At 37.3% G+C, this 22,840-nt stretch overlaps 1 protein-coding gene across 1 annotated transcript; it reads left to right on the forward strand.

The window, feature by feature from the left end:
- Positions 1–895: 895 nt before the first annotated feature.
- Positions 896–18,177, forward strand: CALB1 (calbindin 1). Its single transcript, XM_005517036.3, has 11 exons — positions 896–1,016; positions 1,294–1,370; positions 5,764–5,838; positions 10,542–10,625; positions 10,714–10,770; positions 13,639–13,716; positions 16,186–16,241; positions 16,338–16,377; positions 16,465–16,518; positions 16,651–16,722; positions 17,136–18,177. Exons 1-11 carry the CDS (start codon positions 935–937, stop codon positions 17,247–17,249), a joined length of 789 nt encoding a protein of 262 aa, XP_005517093.2. The 5' UTR covers positions 896–934; the 3' UTR covers positions 17,250–18,177.
- The last annotated feature ends 4,663 nt before the right edge of the window (positions 18,178–22,840 follow it).

Raw genomic sequence — 22,840 nt, forward strand, 5'->3', positions numbered from 1 at the left:
CAGTGGTTCAGGGTACCCAGATAGCCCTAATGACCAAAACTAGTCATTCCAAAAGGGACTTAGTCAGCATTACCAGCACAGCACCATGTTTCCCCACTGCAAGAGGATGATTCCCCTGTTCTTTTCCTCTAACTTATTGCTTAAAAGAGAGCAAGTCTCCAAAGCTGGTCTACCAAAAAAAATGCTCTTGCTCAGTCAGAGCACACTGTGGTAGTGTCCCTCATGCCTCTGCACTGTTTCTATGCTATCTCAATATGGATATCTCGATATCCCATTATATCTCAGAAGGAACATCAGGTAAAGAGTTGTGGCTTTTCAGAGATCAGCTCTGTGCAAAGCTGGTCTGCAGGTCTGGACTGGGGATGGAACAGTGAAAAAAGGGTTCCTTGCACCCCACATGGCACCTCAAGTGTTTTTTTTTCCTTGTACCGAGACATCCTGAGGTGCTGCAAGCCACGCTCTAAAATTCCTCATGGAGCCTCTTCCACATGGAAACCCCACGGCTAAGCTGGGAGGCTCTGTCCCACATCTCATGGGCATGCTCTCCACAGCAAGGGATGCGCAGGACCTCCTGAGCTGGTCGTTCAGCGCTGTTCTCTCTGCTCGGGGCTCCCCGCTCGGCACCCACACACCCCTCCCACGTCGAGGGGTGTCAGTTCCCGAGGGCTCCGCAGGGCTGGCCCCAGCCTCGGTGCGGCCGTCGGGAGACCCCGGCCCCCCCGCGCAGGGCGGGGAGGGCAGCGCCGGGGCCCGCGAAGAGGGAGGGCAGCGCCGGGGGGAGTGGCCCAGCCGGGACGGCCTCATAAATAGCCCTCGGCGGGGCGGCGGCGGGAGGAGCCGCGGGACCCGCCGCTGCCGTTCCGCGCCGGCCGCGGCCAGAGCCGAGTCAGGACCGCGGACAGCGCCCCCCCCCCCGCGCCGCCCCGCGCCCACCATGACGGCGGAGACCCACCTGCAGGGGGGGGAGCTCCCGCCCGCCCAGTTCTTCGAGATCTGGCCCCACTCCGACTCCGACGGTGACTCCTTTCCCTCCGGGGCGGCGGGGGCGCGGGGGGCGAGGGGGGCGAGCCCGCGGGAGGCTGGGGGGACAGCACCGCTGCCCGCCCGAAAGCGGCCCGGTGCCCGCCCGCCGCCCGCCGCCTCGGGCGCAGCCCCGGAGCCCTCAGGGGCTGGGGGCCGGTGCCGGGCGAGGTGCGCGGGGAGCCGCTCGCCGGGAGGGCCCTGCCGGCGCTGGAGAACGGAGAGAGAGTTTGGAGGGAGCGGTGACGGCGAGCGTAACTCTTTCTGTTGTAGGCAATGGGTTCATGGACGGGAAGGAGCTACAAAACTTCATCCAGGAGCTGCAGCAGGCACGGAAGAAGGCAGGCTTGGTAGGTTAATGTTTCGCCCCACTTTTCCATCTTCTTCGGGAAAGAAGAGTTTTCTTGAGCCAACTCCAGTGCCCCGGTTCCTTCTGTTCTCTCTTGCCATCACACGGTTCATGCACCTGCCGCACCGAGCAAAGGGAAAGAGCTTGGTTAGAAAGGAGCGGGTTGCAAATCAGATAAATCGTCTGCTTTGGAAAGGTGAAACCAGGTCCACCTCACTGACGAGCGGCTCCCGCTCGTACCTTACCAGGCTACAAGCTGATACTTCTGACAGCTTAAAAAGAAAAGTCAAGAAATGTGTGGATGCTTTTTGTCTTGGATTGGATGAGACCTTATCCCATTGCAATTAATCTTATCTGATCCAGATATGAACTCATTAAAAACTTGCTGGGAAAAGCGGGGGGAGAGGAAAAAAAAAAAAAAAAAAAAAAGATGAGAAAGAAAAAAAGAGGAAGAGAGAAACCCAACACTTCAGGGTTCCTGGACTCTTAATTTCACAACTAATGGGCAGCACGGGCTGAAATGCGTTTCTGCCCCTTGGTGGTCACTAAATAGATCTGCAGATGACTCCTGAACACTTACTGTTCTTCACCGGGAATATGAGTACCAAATCCTGGCTGTTTAAATGGCTCAGAGAGACAGCAAAGTTTTTGACAGTGTCGTCAAAACACTTCTGTGTATGAGTTATTGAAACATTAATTATTAATTTCCTCCAAACTATACCCATGCAGGAGGAAAAAGAAAAGGGAGGGAGAAAGAAAAAAATTAAAGATTCCGTGAAAAAAATACAGCCACCTTTAGCATCAAAGCCCAATATATAACTTATCTAAATGAATCTATGCTAGAAGACTTCTGAAGAAACAGAAAAAAAAATATAACTTAAGTGGATGATGTGTGCATGGAGGAAATAGATTAATACTTCATAATAAGAATGCCTCCAAACTGAGAAATAGCTTTTCAATAATTAACTTTACTTTGAAAGTTCCTATATATGTTAGACCTAAATGCAGAAAAAAAAAATAATTAATATGAATATTAATTGTTTTTGTGGAAAAATTGTATCATATAAATTGTGTGAGTACAAACTTTGCACATACGAAAATCTGTCTTCCAGCAATGCCTCTGTTACTGCAGTCTAGGTAGTGGTTAATTCTTATTAGAGGCATTAGTGTAGGCTCTCATTTTTCTAAGCGGAACTTCAAACTAAAAGTAAAAATAAAATATAGCAAAACTGAAGTTAAAAAACTCAAAACAGAAAATTGGGAAAGAAATGTGGGTTTTCTAGGAGGGAAAAAAATCTATTTTTTTCACAGAAAAGACTAAACAACTTCAATACATTTTTAGTACTGCAACAGAACAAATCCCTCTTCTATGCTAAAGTGCAGGAAACTTAAGTTTGCTCAGTAGAAAGAAGATATTAAAGATTTATATTTAATATGAATGACATTATTAGTAGAAATGCTAGAAGCTCAAGGTAAAAAATACTTACAATTTTAAGGCCAGGATTTTTTCTCTCTTGAAGCAAGTGTGCATCTCTTAAAAACATAGCCTACTCAAAGCAACACAGAAACCCTTGCAGAATTATTCTTATCTGCTACAAATAGTATAATGTATGTGGGTTTTTTTAAATAACTCCTGCTGGTATCTGGCACTGTATTCTAGAAATTTTTAAGTTCAGATGTTAAGATGTTAATTTTCAGATGTTTAAGTTTTTCTGTCCCATTTCTCAAACCTAGCTTTGGAGTGCTCTGCTGAAAAGAGAAATCTACAGTAGCAAAACCAAATTCAGCACCCGCTCTGTGGGCTCTGGAGTATGGCTATATGTTATCTTAGGTTTCAATTCTAACCTGATTCTTGCATTTGAAGGCTCATTTGCTAAACAAGCATCTCATTAGCTCATTTCTTGTCTCAGGGGATACTAATTCAGTATCTTTGAATATCTATTTTTTTGCCAGAAGGGACACATTGAAAAACTAGTGTAGGTTATATGTCATTTCCTTGTCCTTCTTTTAACACCCCAAACCTTCTTTGTCATCATTAACTTCTGCATTTCAGGTCACTCTTCTGCTCACTATTTTTGAAATATTCAATTATGCATTCTTCATAGCTGGATTTTACATCAGTCTTGCCACATGCATTAAAGAATCACATTGATGCTGTCATTGAATAGGATGGTTTAATATTGCCCAGTATTCTTCCCAACTACAGAACTGTTCTAATTATGTTCTGATGCTAATCCTTGTATTAATCCACTCAGTAAGCCTGTACTTTCACAGCTGCTTTTTCTCAGAGAGGTAGCATGCAGATTGATTCAGGTTGGCCCCCCTGAAAGGGGGGAAATGTCTACTCAGAAGTTTTAGTCCTTGGCCTTTTTGCTTCATGCGTTATGGTAGATACTGAATTGATCTGGTATAATAACTTCAGACATGTTAAAAGAACTCTTTTTTAAAGATAAAAGCTACAAAAGTGTATAAACATAGTTTCCACTTATTGCGACCCTCATTTATGCAATACATTCTCTGTTTGGGTGTGCCAATTGCCAAAAGAAACACTGGGATGTAAGTGACCAATGCAGAGACTGATAAAATGTCAATAGGGGGATCTTGTCTGAGCTATTCCACACCCGTTCCTCACTTTCCCTGCCTATATAGATAATGGCAATATTTCTCCACAGAAGAATGGGATTTATGAGTATAATTATGTGAGTGTTTCTGTAGTGTCAACTATCCTTACATTTTTAAATCATATCCAGAAAAGCTAATTTTTTCCACTTTTTGGGAAAGTATCTTTTCTGAGGTGTCCAACTGAGGCATGAAGGGCTAGTTTCTTCACGCTGCATCTGTATCAGCTTTAAGACTAGACTTGGTTAAATTTAGGCAAGTTTTTTTGGCTAAAAATATTTATTTGAATAACATAACTCAAAAAACTCTTCAAGCAGCTCATGAGCAGGTGAAGTGAACACCAAAAAACTCACCATAATTTCTGAATAATGAACTAGAGGGTAAGTTTCCTATTTTGTTTAACCTGTAATCAACTGTGCCTCCTTCAATGGCTGGACACTGTCTGGCACTGCAGAGCTGCTATTAGAAAGATTAGTAAAATATTTAACCAGGACTAATTAAAATCCAAGTGTCTAATTCTTCATTCTATCTGCTAAGCAAACTTGTCCCCACTTTGGGATCATTAGATGAAAGGTGACTTTGAAGTCCATTATATTAATAACCACATCTCTAATTAAAGCCACAGCAAATTACTAACCTGCTGTAGATGACTTTGACAGAAATAGGATACTAGGGCGTGACTGTATCAGCTACAAGGAACTGACATTTTAGTTAGCTTTGGCAGGTGAAATTTGGGACAAGCTTCAACGGACTTTGTACAGCTGAGAGTCCCTGTGTCTCCAGTGAGAAAATCACTTAGGTGCTATATAATCAGATCTATTAGATCTGATTAGGACAACTAAACCTTTAATTTCCAAAGTCTGACATAACTTCATCTATAACTGTACTATTGCCCATTGTTTCAATATAACTGTAACCCTATTTTTGCTGAATGGTTTCACCAGCTTCCACCTCTAAGAAATAAAATTGAAGTTTAATCAGTATTGAAGTTTGATGTTATCTTATATCAGAAAAAGGTAGGTCAAGTTGAAGTGTGAAATCAAATATTTAGACATTTACCCCAAGGCTGGTACTTTTTGCTGTAGCCTAGAATGAGAATAGTCTTTAGAGAATAGATGTATAGCAGGGACCATAATTTATGTGGACAGCAATGATGGCTTTATTCTGCCAGATTTAAGGTACTGCTTAAAATTTTCTCCCACCTAAATCTCCCTTTCTACAGTGACATTTTGTCCCTGTTTCCATGATAACCAAACACTAAACAGTGAAAAATATGATATTGTGATGAGATCTTTTAAGACTAAAATAGCATCCATTGTTCAGGAAAAATCCACTCAAAGACATGGAAAGACTATTTTGGTGTTCAGATGTATTATACTGAAATTTTTTCCTTATTTTGAAAGATTCTGCACTGCCTTCAAGTTACTAATTTAAAAATGAAAAGTGATAAAATGGAGTAATAATTGCTTATTAACTTCACTGTCACCATCTTAAACAAAGGAACTGTTAGACACATCTTCCAACACATCTGTCTTAATATCATTCACACTGGCTATAATTCCCTAGGAAGTAAAATTTATCAGAATGATGTTATTTAAAAACCCACCTTATTTTCATTTAAACTTGGTGAGTGAAGCTGCAATGTGTGAGTACTTCATTAAATGTGGTATATTATTTGGCAAATAATAGATTATTCAAGTTTAATATATGTTTACATATGTTTACATATGTTTCTTGCATTTTAAAGTAATGACTCTATCATTGTAACTTTGTAGGATTTAACACCTGAAATGAAAGCTTTTGTGGACCAATATGGGAAGTCTACTGATGGAAAAATAGGTATAGTTGAGGTAAGACAGTTATTTTGTAACTTTACTTGATGAAAATACATTTAGCACAGAACAATGTGAGCAAAATATGCCAATACTGTGGATTTTTAGATACACAGAATATTTCTTCCTCACTTTTAAGATCTCTTTACACTAACAAGTCTTTGTCATTAACAAGTAATGTATTCCTTACCACATTTTAGACATTTCACCACAAGTCATTTCTCTATTCAACTTCATCTGATACAAATAAGCATCAACAGCAATTTAAGTTTTCTACAAAGCAGATAAAAGTTCTAGTTTAGAAATTTAAATTATAAAGGTAATTTGATGGAAAGTAATGTCACGTAGTACTACCTGTGATTTTGAACTCGTGCTCTGTCACCATTCCTAAAAGTGATGATAACATCCGAGTGAGCTTCATTGGGCTATCATTATATATAGTCTATTATAAAAAACCCCATATATGGTAAGTCAGCATGTCAATCATGACTAAGAAAGGAAATCCCAAGAAATTCTTTCTTGAACTTTAACAGAACTGCAGGCAGAAAATTCCCATCTTCCTTACTCCCATTTTCTGAAGAGGCTGAAGATAAGCAGTTTCTCCTCATACAGCTGCTCAACAATTGTATAACTTAGACAACTTGCTAGGAAGGGGAGAACCATTGTGTTCTCTCTGAATTTCACTCTTCAGCACTGCAAGTCAAAAAGGAGAGTTTGTGGGGTTATAGGGTTACAGTTTGAGAAGTCACTTCTCTGAGCTTAAATCAATGACTCATTTATGTCACTCTGAGTGCAGTGAGACTGCGGTTTTATTATTAAATGATACTATATTTTTTTCTGGATAATAAGAAATCTGACCTAGAGAGCTAATTAAGAAACAGCTGGAAACAAGCCAGCCCTGCAAAATTTCTACAGTGACCAGCTTTGGGTCAGTATCTAATTTTAAAACAGAGGATTGAATAGAATCTGTAGAAGTCAATAGAAAGTATCACTGCTGATACAATAGATCATTTCAAGATACCTTTTCTCTTCTGTCGTATGTCTGAATTTTATATATTTGTTTAAAGGCATATGTAATTATGACTAAACTGCCACAGAAATATAAACAATTTGTCTCACAGCCACAATTAATTTTTAAAAGTGCGTCTTTTAACACTACTTAGCATTGATCAAATAGCTTTGCATCTAGAAAGAAGTAGCGTTTATTTGGTATAACAATTTTTTTTGTTTTGGACTAAAAAATGCTAATTTATTTGCTATTGAAGAATTTTATTTAAATTTGTTTTTTGAATATCTGTATAGCAAAGCACTAATGCAAGAAGAATGTGTGAACAGTGCCTTAAAAAGGCTGTGCTTCTTCACTTAGGAAAGATAACTGGAAGTTTTACCTTTCAAATTCTATTTCTGATTCTGATATTGACTTAATGAGGGAAGATGAGCAAATCATCATGAGGGAATGAGGGAAGATATGGCTCACCACCCCCAGTGAAGTGCCAAGCATGCTCAGCATCCACGGAAGCAACTGAATAGAGATAGTATGGAGTTCAGTGACTGAAGGGACTTTCTCCCTTAATATAGCAGTTTCCAAACCAAATAGCTATATTTTGTTTCCCTTACATCAGCATGAAGCTTGATTTGGAAACTGCTGATGGGACTCATGAAATGTGTGGTACGTGCAGAGCAGTATGATATTGAAGTTGGTATTTGGACTTGATTCTCCTTCCTTATATGAAAAACAAAATCAAAATCCAGTAATTCCAGATTGTTCCCATTTACATAGTTCATCAAATAGTTTTTCTGAAAATCGTCTGAATGCAGTTTAAGAAAAGTTATGTAAAGCCTTCAGACTCCCAGCCCTCAAAATGAGCACCCAGTATTTGACAGAGAATGTGCCAGCCAATAATGAGTTTTCAGGAAAGGTCTGTTGACTGAGATAAAGAAGAGTCCTGGGTGGCTTCACAGAGGAAGAAGTGGATTTTCAGCTCAGATGAAGTGTTGATTCTGTCTTTGCAAGCGCACTGCAGTTAGTTCGCTGGCTATTATCCAGCGTCCTCCAGCTAAAGGCAGAGCCTGACCTGCCCACTTTCTTGCCATTGTGTAAGAGACCTTTAATTCACCTTTTGTACTCATTGAGACCAATGCTTTTACTAAAATGTGGCTGTGAAACCCAAGGTTTCAAAATTCAGAACCACAGCAATTTCACATTCAAATTATTTGAAGATTACTGCTGCTATAAAATTGACTACTTATTAGCCTAAAATATTCTTTGTACTCCCAAGCTCTATTATGAAATTTTAAAAAGCAAATTCACTCTATCAGGTGAAAGGAATTTTAAATAGCATTAAATATCAATGGAATTTACTTAGAGAACAATGTGCGGAATATAGATCTGATATTGTTTTAGCTACTGAGAGTATTTTTTTTCTGCTAGGTAGCCTATAAAGATACACTTCAGCCTGCAGCTGCCCAGAGAGGAGTCAAACCAGTCTCAGGCTTTGTAGCTGTCCTCTATTATTTGTGAGCCAGAGATAACTAACCTTCTCCATGAAAGCAGCAAAGCTCAAGGCTCACTAAATTACTATTGCTGCCATACACAGACTTGCACTGCTCTGCACTCTTACTCAAACGTGCTCACAAATTCCCCCTATGCTGATCCCCACAAAGAAGTCATCACTTAAAATAGCACCAGGTCTCCATCTTTCTTCTTGGTAGTGGTATAAAACTGGGACTGGGAAGTTGAACCAGTTTCCACACAATCTATTCATGCCTTTAATAATGCAGAATTTTCTACAAAAAGCAATTTAATGCTTTCCCCTGGGACTTACAAAGGGTGAGAGGTATAGCTTAAAATAAGGTAATTTTCTTCCAGAAGTAATATATTCTGTGCCTCAAATACTTATATAGTATTATACTATATAAGTAGTATTAAATACTTATATAGTATACTTATATAGTATAATACTTATATAGTTTTATACTACTAATAAGCTGTTAATGATCCTTTGGACAGTTACTATTTTACAGTGCCCTTGCAAGATTCACAGGAGTTAGCTATGTCATTGAATGACATCTTATTTATATTTTCCACACAAGCAAATCCTTTCCCATTGTTATAATCAGTCACTTCTCCCAAACTATCTTTTTTATTCTAAATCGTTCTTCCATTCAACATTTGCTGTTAAATTGGAGTGTACTCCAAAAATCAAAGCTTTTCTCTCATGAGTGAAATAAAGACATTTTTTCATAAACCAGGACTAAGTTACACACATTTAGCTATTGCGTGCACATAAATATATACTTACCCATACGTGTATATGCTATTTGTAATGGAGTAGGTTTTGAAAGCTGCTGACAAAAACGCATTTCTTAGGTTGATTTTGATTTCATGTTCAGCCTCTCAAAAGCACTCAGAAGGCTCTGATGGGCCTGACAGCCTGTCATCAGCTGCACCGTTTCTGTAAGGAGGGTGCTGTGATGTGTCTTTTCAGCTGTACCAACCCTAAAAAGAATTTAACTGATTCCTTGCATATATGATTTTAGAGAAACAAGAACTATGTCTCCACAACTTTGTTGTGTCTGCGGGGTGAGAGCTGAAGTCACTTATGGCTCTGCTGGTTCCCAATAAAAAAGCCTCAGCAATTAGGCAATATCACTGAAATAAGCAGAACAAAAGATTTGAGGGTGTGAAAGGAAGGCAGAAAAACAAAAATTTGAACTGAAATTTTAAGATGGGACTCCAGAAAGTCTGCAGATGTCATTTTACATAAAATAATGCAGCTAAGAAATATGTCGTTCTCCATTTTCTCCATAGTAATCACAGCTGGTCTATTCTTCAAGTAAAAAGTTTTTTTTTAAATCAAAACATATTTCATACATTTTGAGGACAGAAAAAAAAATTGAGCTTTTGTTAAAAACAAATCATGATTTTACATTAAATTATACAGCATACTTTCCATCTTCTACATTTGTCACTTGCCAAAATTGAGTTATAGTAAATGAACATTTTTTATAATCAGTACAATAATGTCTGATTTTAAAAAAGCTTTTTGTAGTGAAAAGGCATTGGAAGAACCATCCCTGGTTTTGCAGGGCTAAAAGCCCTCTTGATTTCTTTCTGGTATTTATAGCTCTTTTTGAACACATCTCTCTGACTGACAAATGAGAACTGCCATCTCTTACCCTCCCTATTTTCTTTTTTTTTTTCTCCTGGCTTTTCCTTATATTTAACCATTTATATTACACACATGTTCTTCATGTCAGTGTTCCTTTCTTTCTTGGTTTTCCTTGGTATCTGAGTAGTCTATATTTCTTAGTTTCCTAATTCATGGTCCCTCATTCTTATCCTCTGTGAGGCCTTGTGTTATGTTTTCCCTCCATGCTGATTCAATGGATTTTAATACAGATCCTAATTCTGCATGGGTGAATTATTTTCCCCTTTCCCCAGCTACCCTTTTGGTAATGTGCTACCTCGCTCCCTTCTCTCAGACCTCAAGTTCTGTTTGACCTTGGTGACTCTGACAAAGCAGCAAGCCAGAAGCCTCTCAGAGGCATCTTCCAAATACTTCAGCTAGCGGGATGAAGCTTCCAAGTGGGCCACAATACAGCACCAGCAGCATGAGCACAAAGAATTTCATACGCTTTTTAAAATCTTCATGCTCTATTACAGGCTCAGCTGGATGAATGAAGAGCCAAAATTTAATTTTTCTTAAATTCTGTTACAGCTTGCTCAGGTATTGCCAACGGAAGAGAATTTCTTGCTGTTCTTCAGATGCCAGCAGCTAAAGTCAAGTGAAGATTTCATGCAGGTACAGTATGAAAAGTTGCCTATTGTAAAACCATCGAAGACCTGTTTGCCATAAACACATCATTAAAGCATTCACATTCTGATTGCAGACATGGAGGAAATATGACAGTGACCACAGTGGCTTCATTGATTCTGAGGAACTTAAGGTAAACCAATATCTATGAGCATGCACAACATGAGAACAGGTGTTGGATTACAACCTATGCTGCTATCTCTTTCTTCAGATACCCACCTGTGAATGTCTTTGCATTTCAAACATGACAAAAAAATGCAACACAATTAGCTGATTATTTAAAGTGAAACTCTAATCTGATCAATGATTTTTAAGCCATGTTTTAATTCAGATCAGTGTTGGTATCAAATGACTTAGGCTACCAGGTAGCTTAGAAGTAAGAAAAATTAAGAAAGCAAGATGAGTCTCTGACAACTATGTTGGTTATTTTTTTCACCTCTTAAGGAAAAGAGCAACTTTGTTGTGTTTTTTCTTAATCACTATGCTGCTGGACAGTTGATGCTGTCTCAAGTACCACATAACCTTACAATTTCCTAACTGTAATACTGTTAGACTAACACAAATGGAATTGTGCTGCTTCTGCTTGGTTAACCTAGTAGGATTTTGTTATCAGCTTTAATAAGCACAAATAAGAGCAGAATCGAGGTTATCCCATTAGCTATCTCAGCCTTGTCCTCAGAGTTAAGAAATCTTGAAACAAGAATGATTGTATTTCCCTAGTCATACAACCAACATCAATTTGTTGATGCTGAGTTAGTGTCATGGAATCACAGGGTGGTTGTTAGGAACCTCTGGAGGCCATCTGGTCCAAGCCCTCTGCTCGACCACCCAGGGCCAGTTGCCCAGGACCTTGTTCAGATGGCCTTTGCATGTGTCCAAGAATGAAGACTCTACATTCTCCATGGGCAACCTGTGCCATCCTTGCAGTGAAAATGTGTTTCCTGATGTTCAAAGGGAATATTTTGTGTTTCACTTTGTGACCATTGCCTCTGGTCCTGTCAGTAGCCTAGCTCCATCCTCTTTGCACCCTCCCTTGAAGTTTTTATATACTTGGATGATGTTCTCCTGAAGCTCCTCCAAGCTTAAGCGTCCTAATTCTCTCTGCCTTTCTTCATAGCAGAGATGATCACATACAACAGTATTCTGTGTAGAAAGGTGCCATCTTCCACAGTTCGACTGCATTTGATTCATTATTGTAGCTTTGCCTTCAAAGGAATCAAAGTAATTCATAGCAAGAGAAAGATCTAGCAGTGTTTATCCATCTAATTTGGACTATTTTTTCCATATGCGGTATAAAGAAGAGGGATGTAAGTTTTAAATAAAGCACCAGGAGATCAAACTGTTCAAAATTTTTACTGTTCTGCTCAGAAAAGGAGCTCATGACAGAAAATCTTTTTTCCCTTTCTCTTTTGAGTTTGATATCTGTGTGACATTTCCCAAGGATCTAAGCTTAGGGTAACCCTCAGGCAGACAAGCCCATTCTTCTGCTGACTGATTGCATGAGGTCGGTGTATTTAAACTTGGTGGGATCAGGAAAAGGTACCACTTGAGAACTCTCCAGCTGTTAGATGATGGCTGCTGACTGCTATATTTTAAAATAGATTTTAAAAGGCAGGACTGATTGAGGGCCAGCTGAAGAAAGAAGACGTTTTAACTGAATATCTAATGGTTCATCTTGCTTGTGCTGTGAGGTTTCATTCGCCTCAGAGAAAGAGGCCATTTTAACACTGAAAATAAGACATAAATGTCCAGTTTTATTTTTAGATCAGTATTTCTTGGCAAGCCCAAACATTTTAAAGTATTTGCTATGGGAGGAGTACACCCACTTACAACTTTGTAAGTGAAATTTAAGCTGGAAATCAGGAAAACTTTCTAACAATAGTAGTGGCAATAGAGTATGTTGTCTAAGGGGGAGGAAGACTTCATCACTGCCTGTGTTTAGGAAAGGTTTGGCAATAGCTCAGATCAGAGAGTAATTCAAGAAGTTTAGATAGAATCCTTTCCTGAGACATGGACTGAATGACCTTTTAATTTCCCTTCTATTTTCCATTGAAGCACACAAGATTAAACATGTTTCTGTAACATCCATTCACAATATTTCAGTTCTGTACTTCATTATACAGGCTACCAGGAAGGGCCTCCAGCATGGAGGGGGCCAGGCTAAAAGAACTATAGTGGGTGTTAGACATAAGACTATTGATATGGTTGCATTCAGGTCCAGGAATACAAATACATTTTCTTATAAACTCTCCCATTTCCTATCCTGAAATGTGGCCAAAAATTGCATAGAAATAATGACACTCCAACTGATGACAGGATTTAGGTCCTTCATTATGTCTTGTAATGCCTTTACATTTTGGTATCTTTCTTTTTTTGATGTCACAGATCTAATACCAAAATTTAAAACACTGAATGGGTGGAAGCCATCTTATTTTTTAAAGTAAAATGGCTGGTGTTTCAGTGATGTGACATCAAATTCTCATTCAAAAATGAAATCAAATTGGCTGCACACATTTAAAACACAAGGTAGGAAGATGCAATATTCACTTCTAGCATCAGGTACTGCCACACACAAGGACAAAACTTGATTAATCATTGATCCTTTCTGTAAAATTGTTCTGATGTTGCAAGAAGTGATTAGGCATACAAGTTTTCAAGGAGGCCCAAGGTTAATTAGTTTAGTTTACTGATAGAGTTGATTAAGTAGCAGTATACTTGAAAGCCAAACTTTTTTCCCAAATTCACAACACAACAAATGGCATACAATGAAAGAAGTTTTATTAGTTACTTTTTCCAAATAAAATGCAATATACTTGAACTTATCAAGAGAAACATATTCTTAGCTGTTAATAACTATTTTTTCCTACTTATTTGGAGCTCCAGTAGTAAATACTATAGTGGAAGTAAAATAGTATTTCCCATTACTTTAATCTGAAGCTAGTGAGTCAAACATTTTATTCTGTAGATAAAAATTCACCTATTACTCTATTTATTTTAACAGAGCTTCTTGAAAGATTTATTACAGAAAGCAAATAAGCAGATTGAAGACTCAAAGTTAACAGAATACACAGAAATAATGGTAAGTTTATTTACAGGCATAATAGGCTAATCCAAACTCTGTTTATCTTTAGCCACTGGAAAGCTCCAAATGACTTGGAGACCCACCAGGTCCCAATCAGACTATGGCATTGCAAGAGAGAGACAACTGTGGCACCTAGCCCTGCAAGTATTTCTGCAGCTACAGAGCTTTGATGGGCAGTTTTCAGTACTGCTTAAAAAGAAAAGTCCAGGAATTTTTAACCTTCTTGGTATTTATATAATGTCATGCCATGCCATAGTATTTACCCTGTTTTCCTTCCTTGTGCCTCTAGTTGTAAAACCAAAGTTTTCACATTTCATAGGAGCAAAATTGTTCTTCCCATAATTATATTTTTATGTTTGGATCAAATTAATTTGGTGTTACTTTCTATGTTTTGCCTTCTTAACAGTACTGTGGTGTCTGTCTCTTGTCTTCAAAGCCATCACTGCATGGTGGTCTCCTTAGATTTACAAACATCTCACACTTCCCTTTTTCCCTTGCTTCAAGAAAGAAAAATTGATGTTTTAGATAAACACTGTAGCAAAACTGTTGCTTCCCTGCCTTAAATCAGCCCATTCTTTATACAATCCATCCATCTCATTGCTATGGTACTCCATGGTAAGGACCAGTACTGGCTTCTGCGTGGGCTTCTCAAGAAAAATAAAGACAGAATTCTGGTCTTCAGGAAATGTGTAACTCTACATTTATAAATATAGATATATACATAACTATAACTATAACAACTATATAGTTATAACTCTACATTGGTTTTACCAGCTTGTTTTCATCCTAAAATACTTTTAACAATCAAAAATATGCTAGGTAGATGTACTAGCCCTCAAACTTGCTTAAGATTGACTGAAAAAAATTTGTGTTTCTCCTGGAAAAATCTGCTGGTTCATTGTACCAGTATAAACCATGTACATAGAATTGTATTCACTGCTGAAGACAACATTTTCATTCACGGAGCTTTTTGACCTCCATCCTAAAGTGTTCTATAAGTTCTGACCTCTGCAAAGACACACATTGACAAAGAATTTAATTGTAAGGGAAGAAAAATAAGCCCAGCTCAATAATCATGTCCTCAGAAAACAGAATGATAATAGAAACTGCACAGTCCTAAGTAGCTGCTGGCAGCCAGAGCCAGTCACTAACAACTCATCAAAAAACAAAATAAGTTCACTTCACAGCTGCCACTGCTTACCTCCTCCAAATGCAAATCTGTTTTCCTGGGAAATGCAGGAAAGGCAGATGCTTTTATATAAAGGAAGGAAGTGTTAAAAGGAACCTCGGTGTTGTATATAATATATATATATAAATAAACATTTGTAGAATTTGCCACTTTTTTTTTCTGGTATCCTTTGTCATCTATTATGTATTAACAAAGTGGCATTAGGTCTTTTTCATTGCATTACATTAGTCTCCTCTTTAAAAGAATATATGTTTATGTATATATGTCAGTACAGGATGTTGCTTTTCCTCTTAACTATAAATTACATCTAAAATTACTGTGATTGCAGTGATGGGATGGAGTGTGGGTGATGGTGCTTTCAATATAATGTTTTGTATTCTGCTGCTTTTGTGACTCTTTTATATAGTAAGTGCAATATAATGTTTGAAAGTAGAAAAATGGAACTACAAAGATATAAATACTGGAAGAGAAAGTCCTATGCAGGAGCAATATCTTCATCTACTTCTAATAGCTATTATAAGCTGTTTCTGCCTCTCAGGTAGCAGGAGCTCATCCTTTCATGGACTCAAAGGAAAACACTTTAATATTAAAGATATTAAAAATTATTAGAAATAGTAATCACTTATTTTGTGAAATTCTATTAACATAGTTATTACTGTAATTTAATTATGCTTTTTTTGAGAGATTTATTTTCCCATTTTCATACCATCAAGAAAATATGATCATTTGCAACATCTGTTAACTTTTTCTTTAAAATATATTACAGTAACAAAATATTGTCTTTACTTAAATACTTAAACCTATTCAATTGAATTAAATGTCTATTGTTTTCTGTCTAGGGAATTGAATGCCTTAGATTCTATTGCACATAACCAAACAGTTTTTCATCTTTATGAATAAAGAATAATGATTCTATTACCCAATTATAACATGAAGTCGAAAGTAAAATGTTACCACAACAACACTTCTGTCATTTATAAATAATTACATTCACATTTCTCATACAGGACATTCATTAATCAGTGTAGGCAGATTAAGACCTAACTTACCACAGGTTAATCAGAATTGCTCATCTGCTTTCTTATCAAGATTTTGCAGTAGAATTAATTACTATAAATTTCTTAGTCAGTACTTAAAATAAATGCATTACACAGCAAATGTAACCTGGGGACATAATTTCAGGACAAAGTTAATTTGACTTAAGTTTTCCAAATAAGTGTTTTCTTCATTAGATCGATTAATGTTGATAAGCAATGTAAATTTATATATTCTTTAAGCTCAGGATGTTTGATGCAAACAACGATGGAAAGCTGGAGCTTACTGAACTGGCCAGGTATGTCTTCTGTTTCTTTTCACAACAAATATCATATACCAAGTGCTGTAATGGGAACAGTTAAATATTTTGACCTTTGTTTTTTTCTCTCCAAAGACTACTCCCTGTACAGGAAAATTTTCTTATTAAATTTCAGGTATGAATATTCACATTCTTCAGGTAACCTGTTTCCTTCACACATAACTGGTGTCATTAATGGGTTTGTTTTCCTTTTGGCATTTAGGGTGTCAAAATGTGTGCAAAAGAATTCAATAATGCCTTTGAGATGTATGATCAAGTAAGTCTTAAAAAAATGTTTTTATTAATGGCGTAGCTTATTGACACTTATTTTCTGAATTTGTGGAAAACTAGCCATAATCTCTGGAATTAAAAATAAATGTTTAAACTTATCTTTAATGGTATTTTTCAGGATGGCAACGGCTATATAGATGAAAATGAACTTGATGCCCTGCTGAAGGATCTCTGTGAAAAGAACAAAAAGGTAATCCTAGAGGGCTTCTTTCCCCTTAGAGATTAGATTTAATTTGGATTTTAAGGACACTTTAATCCACCCTAATAAGATAAATATAGAGCATCTAAGTCATAATTCCTGAAGTCAAAGTACAACTAAAAATTGTGGTGGAAATAATAGCAGTATAAATCCTGAACCAGGGGAGTTGTGATTACACAGTTAGACTGTCAAGAGCTTGCTTGTTTCTGAGACAACAGCTAGAAGCAAGCTAACATGTGGCTATCATAGGGATAACATAAAAATATCTAAAAACATTTTAGTGTGTTACTGTTGGACAGGCTGAGAACATCTGGGATTTTTTTCTCATTTCCTGCCATTGGAAGTAAACTTGTTCATGCTGATAACTAAACAGGATCATAAAGCATTATCTGTTCTTTAAATAGGAATTAGACATTACCAACCTTGCAACATACAAGAAAAGCATCATGGCCTTGTCTGATGGAGGAAAGCTTTACCGAGCAGAATTGGCTCTTATTCTCTGTGCTGAGGAAAACTAGAGCTCTTCTATCATGTCCACTTAACTAGTGATGTACTCTACGATAACAGTGCACTATAAGGGAGTAGGCTGTATTTTTAAACTGCATATAGAAAATTAGCCAGGATGTGTGGCACATTCCTTTCAGTTTGTTTCTATACTGTTTGTAATGTACAGTTTTTGTAACAATAAGATTGATAAAGAGAATGTCAGTGTTTGGGCCAGTCTGTATATTCAAAAAGAAACTAAATATGTCAGGGTTGGTTTTGGTTGGGTTTTTTGCTTTCATAAACACGGCTGGATAAAAATTAAACCTGCTGACACTGCTGTGGTCATCATATCCTTTGACACTTGCAACATTTCTTGTTAAACTACATAATGAAAAGATCTACACATTTCTTTCCCATAACAAATAAATGTGGGGTTTTTAAATATAAAACATGAATTCAGATTAAATATGATCTAGATATGAAATAGGAAAGAGACATTGGCATGTCTGATTTCAAAAATTTTATAAGGCACTAAGAAATACTTTCAGTTGTCAAACCACCCACTTACAGGTCTGTACTCTCTGCAGTCTTACAATTACTCTTCTCATTATGAATTCATAGCATATAGACAAAGCATTTATCTGGAATAGACCTCCATGCAGTAGTTGATAAAAATATAGTGTTCTCAATCTAGCTGTTTTACTGAATTTAAACATAGGCACTTCAGAAATAAATGCCTTTAATCTGTCTTGAAATCCTGGCTAAATGACAGGTAGTATAGGTAATACACAGATTAACATATGATATTATAAGTGTACCTTTCATGACTATTGCTGTGTCAGAGAATATGACAATCCATTTTCTAAACTATTTTCACATTTTGCAGGTTATAATTATTCTAGTAAATTGCTGTTTTTACATCATATTCTGTGTAATCTATAATTAAATTTAATATCCTAAGATTATTGGTGTCTAGTTTGTGTATCTCCTGGATTCTTGTACCTGTACCATGTAAAGGACAAACTGACTATTTTAAAAAAATGTGCCTCCTTGGATCTTACACTGAATTACTAGTCTATCTCACTAGCATTAAAATTTGACATTAAATGAAGAAAAAAATAGTACAGGTTTTATAACAATTTAGTAATTTAATTTACATGGTGGGCTCTGCTTTTTATTATACTAGAGATGTATTTTTTAAATGGGAACTATACTATGAAGCAGCCCTATCTTCTTGCATCCTTGGGTTTTTTTGGCCTGGCTCCCTTTTTACTTTACACCAGATTTATGCCAGACAACTTCATGAATGTCCAGGCCACTGTTTCCAGTAAGTACTGGTGAAGGAAGGAAATTGGGCTGTGTCTTAAAGCAAATAAACCTATGCTGCCTCCATGTACAACTGTTTTGGAAGCAATTCCAGGTTATCAGATTAGCTACATAAAACTTCCCAGATGCATTTGTGTGTCTTATTTAACAAATGGAAGCAAATGCATTTTATTTGAAATGTGTCTCAAACAATGAGGCTCAATCCTTCAAGATTACAGTCAATGAATTCCTACTGAAATGTATCCTTGAATTCCTCAGGTGAACTCAAGCAAATAAATACCATTTCAGGAATGGCCTAATGGCCTTGGGCTCTCTCCAGGCTGAGCCTCGGAAAGTTAAGGGGTAGGTGGTGCTGGATGAGGTCTTGCTGGGAAAAAAAACCACACAAAACTAAAATAAGGTTAAGCCAGTTCATTCTCACTGTTTTATTCCTACTCCATGCACAGTGATTTAACATCTTACCTGCTTGTCTCCTCTTTTCTCTATGCAATGTGAAATACAATTGTGTACATTAAGTGAAGGAACAGTGAATCTACCTATCAGTACAATAAATGATTGATATTGTTCATATTGTGCACTTGAAACCCTGGATTTTGCCTTATTTTAACATTTTAAAAGTGTAAAGAAAAAAACCCAAACCTTGTGTGTAAAAATATGTTTGCTATATTATTACAGTAAGAGATAAAGCTTTTATAGTGTTTTGACAGAGTTACCACAGAAAGTGAAATCTGTCTTCCTGAACATAAATAAAGGTAGCTGTCACACATCTGTTCTGAAGCCACCCTTGTGCTACTGCTGCTGCCCACCAGCTGGCTCTCCTGCAGGGCACAACACAGAAAGCAGGTCTCAGTCACTCACAGGCGGGATGTTTCCTGCAGTTATTTCTCTTAAATGAAACTTGGATTCAAAGACAGCAGTTTAAAACCCCAGTTGTAGCAAAGGTGCCTGCTCTCAACGCAAAGCAAATTATGACAAGAATGGCTAAGTCAATACTGCTGTGAAACCTCTAGGTTTTAAACTCTAAATCACTCCTGGGCAGACTGATTTTTAAATGTCAGGGTTGAGGCAGAGAAAGGCATAATAATAAGAGAGGTGATGATAGGGAAGATTTCTTCTGGTAAACATCTGGTGACCAAAGAAAAGTAAAATCGTAGCATGCACAGAGATTAATTCTGTGATATGGTGCAGGTATGCCATATTCCAGTTAAACACACAAACTGAGACAGAGCTACTTGGGATCCCCTTTACTGAAGCTTTAACCATTTTGCTGCCTATAAATACACGATTTATTAAAATAAACATGCAAAGAAGCACTCATGCTAACAAATACCAAAATCCACTCTCCTACAAATTATAAGTATGCTGTAAAATATTTTAGCCCATTCTAGTTTAAATGTGTACAGATTAAAACTTAACATGGCACTAGGTATTCAAATCAAAGAAGGTGATCTAGAAATTTTAAAGCACAAACCAGCAAACTGAAAGAATAAAAACAATAGTACCTATGAGGCCCTTCGTAAACCCTTGGCATTATAAATGCAGTGTTTGCTGACAGAAGTAAACCTTAACAGTACCAGGTCAGGCAGAGTGAGTGCCTGCTTCCACCTGGGCCCACAGCACTGCCCAGCTAACCATTACAGAGAATATCATGTGAGTTTTCACCAACAACTTAATCAGGATTAACACAGGATTGAACACAGCCCTTGAAACAAGTACTTTGGCTTTCTTTCATTCACTGCTGAACTGTTCTACTGACAGTTCATGCACAGTATCATAGCACTGATCTAATCCTCCCTTTTTAGAACTTAAGTTATCTACCTTTGAAAGGATTATCCACCCAAGCTGATGAAATTTCTAAACACTGTATTCCATGGGAAAATTACAAATGCAGAGTGCTGACACTTTTATGCAAAATGAACCTTTCAATGAAAAAAATACATACACACTGCTGCTAAACTCCCTTTCAACCTCAAGGCTTTGTTGCTCTACATGAGATTTGCTTTTTCTGATTTTTACTAAGCCCTCATCATAATCATGGTTATGAAGTTAATCACTGGCTATGGAGAGCAACTGAAATCCACTCTTACTTGCTGTGTATTTGGGAAGATACCAAATGCATACTTGGGCACCTGAATATACATGGCCTAATTTTCTGAAGTGTTGAGCACCTCCAATTCCCTCTGAAATCAACTACAGTTGTTATACAGCAACTAAAAGCAGGTCAGTGCACTCAAATCCCAAAGACTATTTTATTTTATTGTATTATATTAAATGATCACATAAAAGACTGTGGGGTTACTTTTGTTCAAGTGGCATTACTTATTTAGCAGTTTACAACACAAGATGCTCCATGGAGTTAGACAATGGTACAAACTTTCTTGCAATTCAGTGTCTTTAGTTACATGTTATCAGTATGGGAAAAAAGATAAATATAAATGAGCAGTTCACATGCCCATGAAGTTGGAAGCCAGTATGGACAGCTAGGAACTCACAGTTCCCTCAAATAGTATCATCTCCTGTTTGTAAAGCAAATTCTCAACTTATAAAAAATACAAGCAATATTCTCAACAGTAATTAAAATATTCAAGAGGTGAAGAGTTCCCAGAACTAGGAGAACTAAAGACTGACAGCAGTTCTGGTATCATAGTGAAGAGGTAATACAACAGATTTCTCTCATTTGCAATCTTAAATGATTTTCATAACTTGCTGATAAGCCCCTACTATAGCAGAATACCACTTCTGAAGCACCGAATTAATCTAATAAATTGCAAAAGCTTCAAAGACAGTAAATCACCAGCAGAAATAAAAAGGGTAATTTCAAGATTTAATTAAGGAGACAAGACATACTTTTCAGCTGAAAACAGACAATTAATCCCCTTTGTGGGTGTCTCAAGTTGAGTTCATGGAAGTGCTAACATCTTTCACTGATGGATCATGCAAAATTTTTAAAAAGGTATTTGGATTTCAGGGAAGCATCGTTGTGATTCATGAAAATTAAAGTGCCTCTGCAACCCTACTGACTCCTGTTACAATCTCCAGTGTATGCCATAACCTTTTCTGACTCATTCCTTCACTCTCCTGTCCCTCCAACTTCATATAATAATTATACCACAAAGCAATACTTTTTTTCATCCTTCCCTTTACACGGGGCCTCACTGGCAATCTCAGATAGGGTGAGAAATGTAATAACCTCGGGGTGAATATGCCAGCCTAGGACAGCACAGACACTAACTCTCCTGCCAGTTCAGCTGTATTTGGAATAAAGTAGCTGTGATGACTGTGCTTTATGTCAGCCTGTGAGTAATACAAAGATGTGGATTATGGATGTGCTTATGGATTGGACACCTCTTGGATTTTAGCAATATTTTATGCTTTTTTCTGGACAGTCTAATCCTCATCAGCATTTAGGAACAGCTTCTTTTGGAGTTTCCAAATCAGACATTGCCTGGGTTAGGTAGTAGCTATAAAGCTTCTTTCTCTTATCCTTCTCCTTAGTTCAGGTATCATGTGTTGCTATTTCAGTAACAATTACATTGTATTTAGGCAAAACAAACTTGAGATGTTTAGGATTCATGTCTTCATAGTAACGTTCTTTTCTTGTCCCTACCAAATCCAACAGCTCTTACTGAAGGAAACGTGTCCCAGTCAGACTATTCCATTCTCCTGCAGCAGTGGATGACAAGATCAGTTGTTTTTTCACTTAACTAAGTCTATATATTAGCAAATATTTTGTAAGTAAAGAAACATGTAACTTTTAAAACATTATATGCCATTTCTAAAAGCTACATCAACATATTGTACATTATACATCTTGTCAAGACAAAATGCTCAGCATTTAAAAGCAATTAATTCTGTAGTTTGAGATGGGTGTCACTGGCATAGGCAAGATAAATCCTATTCTTACTATAGATACTCATTAAATCTTCCATCCTTTAAAAATAGTTCCATCGCTTTAAAAATAGTTTTTTTTTCACTTTACAATTAATAATTCATTTAGCTATGAACAGTAAACAGGTAAAAGATGGTACCTCAGAAGCAGTACCCATTTCTGCAAATGACAAACATTCTGATAGTAAATAAATTCCCAGTATCTCTTTACAAGACAGGCTTTAAGAGGCCTCCCTTCAATATTTTTACCATATCAGATGGAGCAAAATCTGCTATTCTATGTTACTATTATTTTATACACTGGGAAGAGAGCTATACGACAGGCAGAAGTGTTTCCTAGCCAAGCATTAACTGGATTCCAGCTTCATGTTGACTTTGAATACGCCTCTTTTCTTGATGTTTTCCACCT

The sequence above is a fragment of the Pseudopodoces humilis genome, chromosome 1 (genome assembly GCF_049639895.1).
Source record: "Pseudopodoces humilis isolate 2021_Gansu_Grassland_sample_001 chromosome 1, ASM4963989v1, whole genome shotgun sequence".
Lineage (NCBI taxonomy): Eukaryota > Metazoa > Chordata > Aves > Passeriformes > Paridae > Pseudopodoces > Pseudopodoces humilis.

Bases quoted from the DNA above. Each gene is read 5' to 3' on its own strand.
- CALB1 (XM_005517036.3), top strand. From the start codon at position 935: ATGACGGCGGAGACCCACCTGCAGGGGGGGGAGCTCCCGCCCGCCCAG. The intron at 5,839-10,541 runs GTAAGACAGTTA...ATTCTGTTACAG, and splicing joins GAAAAATAGGTATAGTTGAG to CTTGCTCAGGTATTGCCAAC. The intron at 16,378-16,464 runs GTATGAATATTC...TTTGGCATTTAG, and splicing joins ATTTTCTTATTAAATTTCAG to GGTGTCAAAATGTGTGCAAA.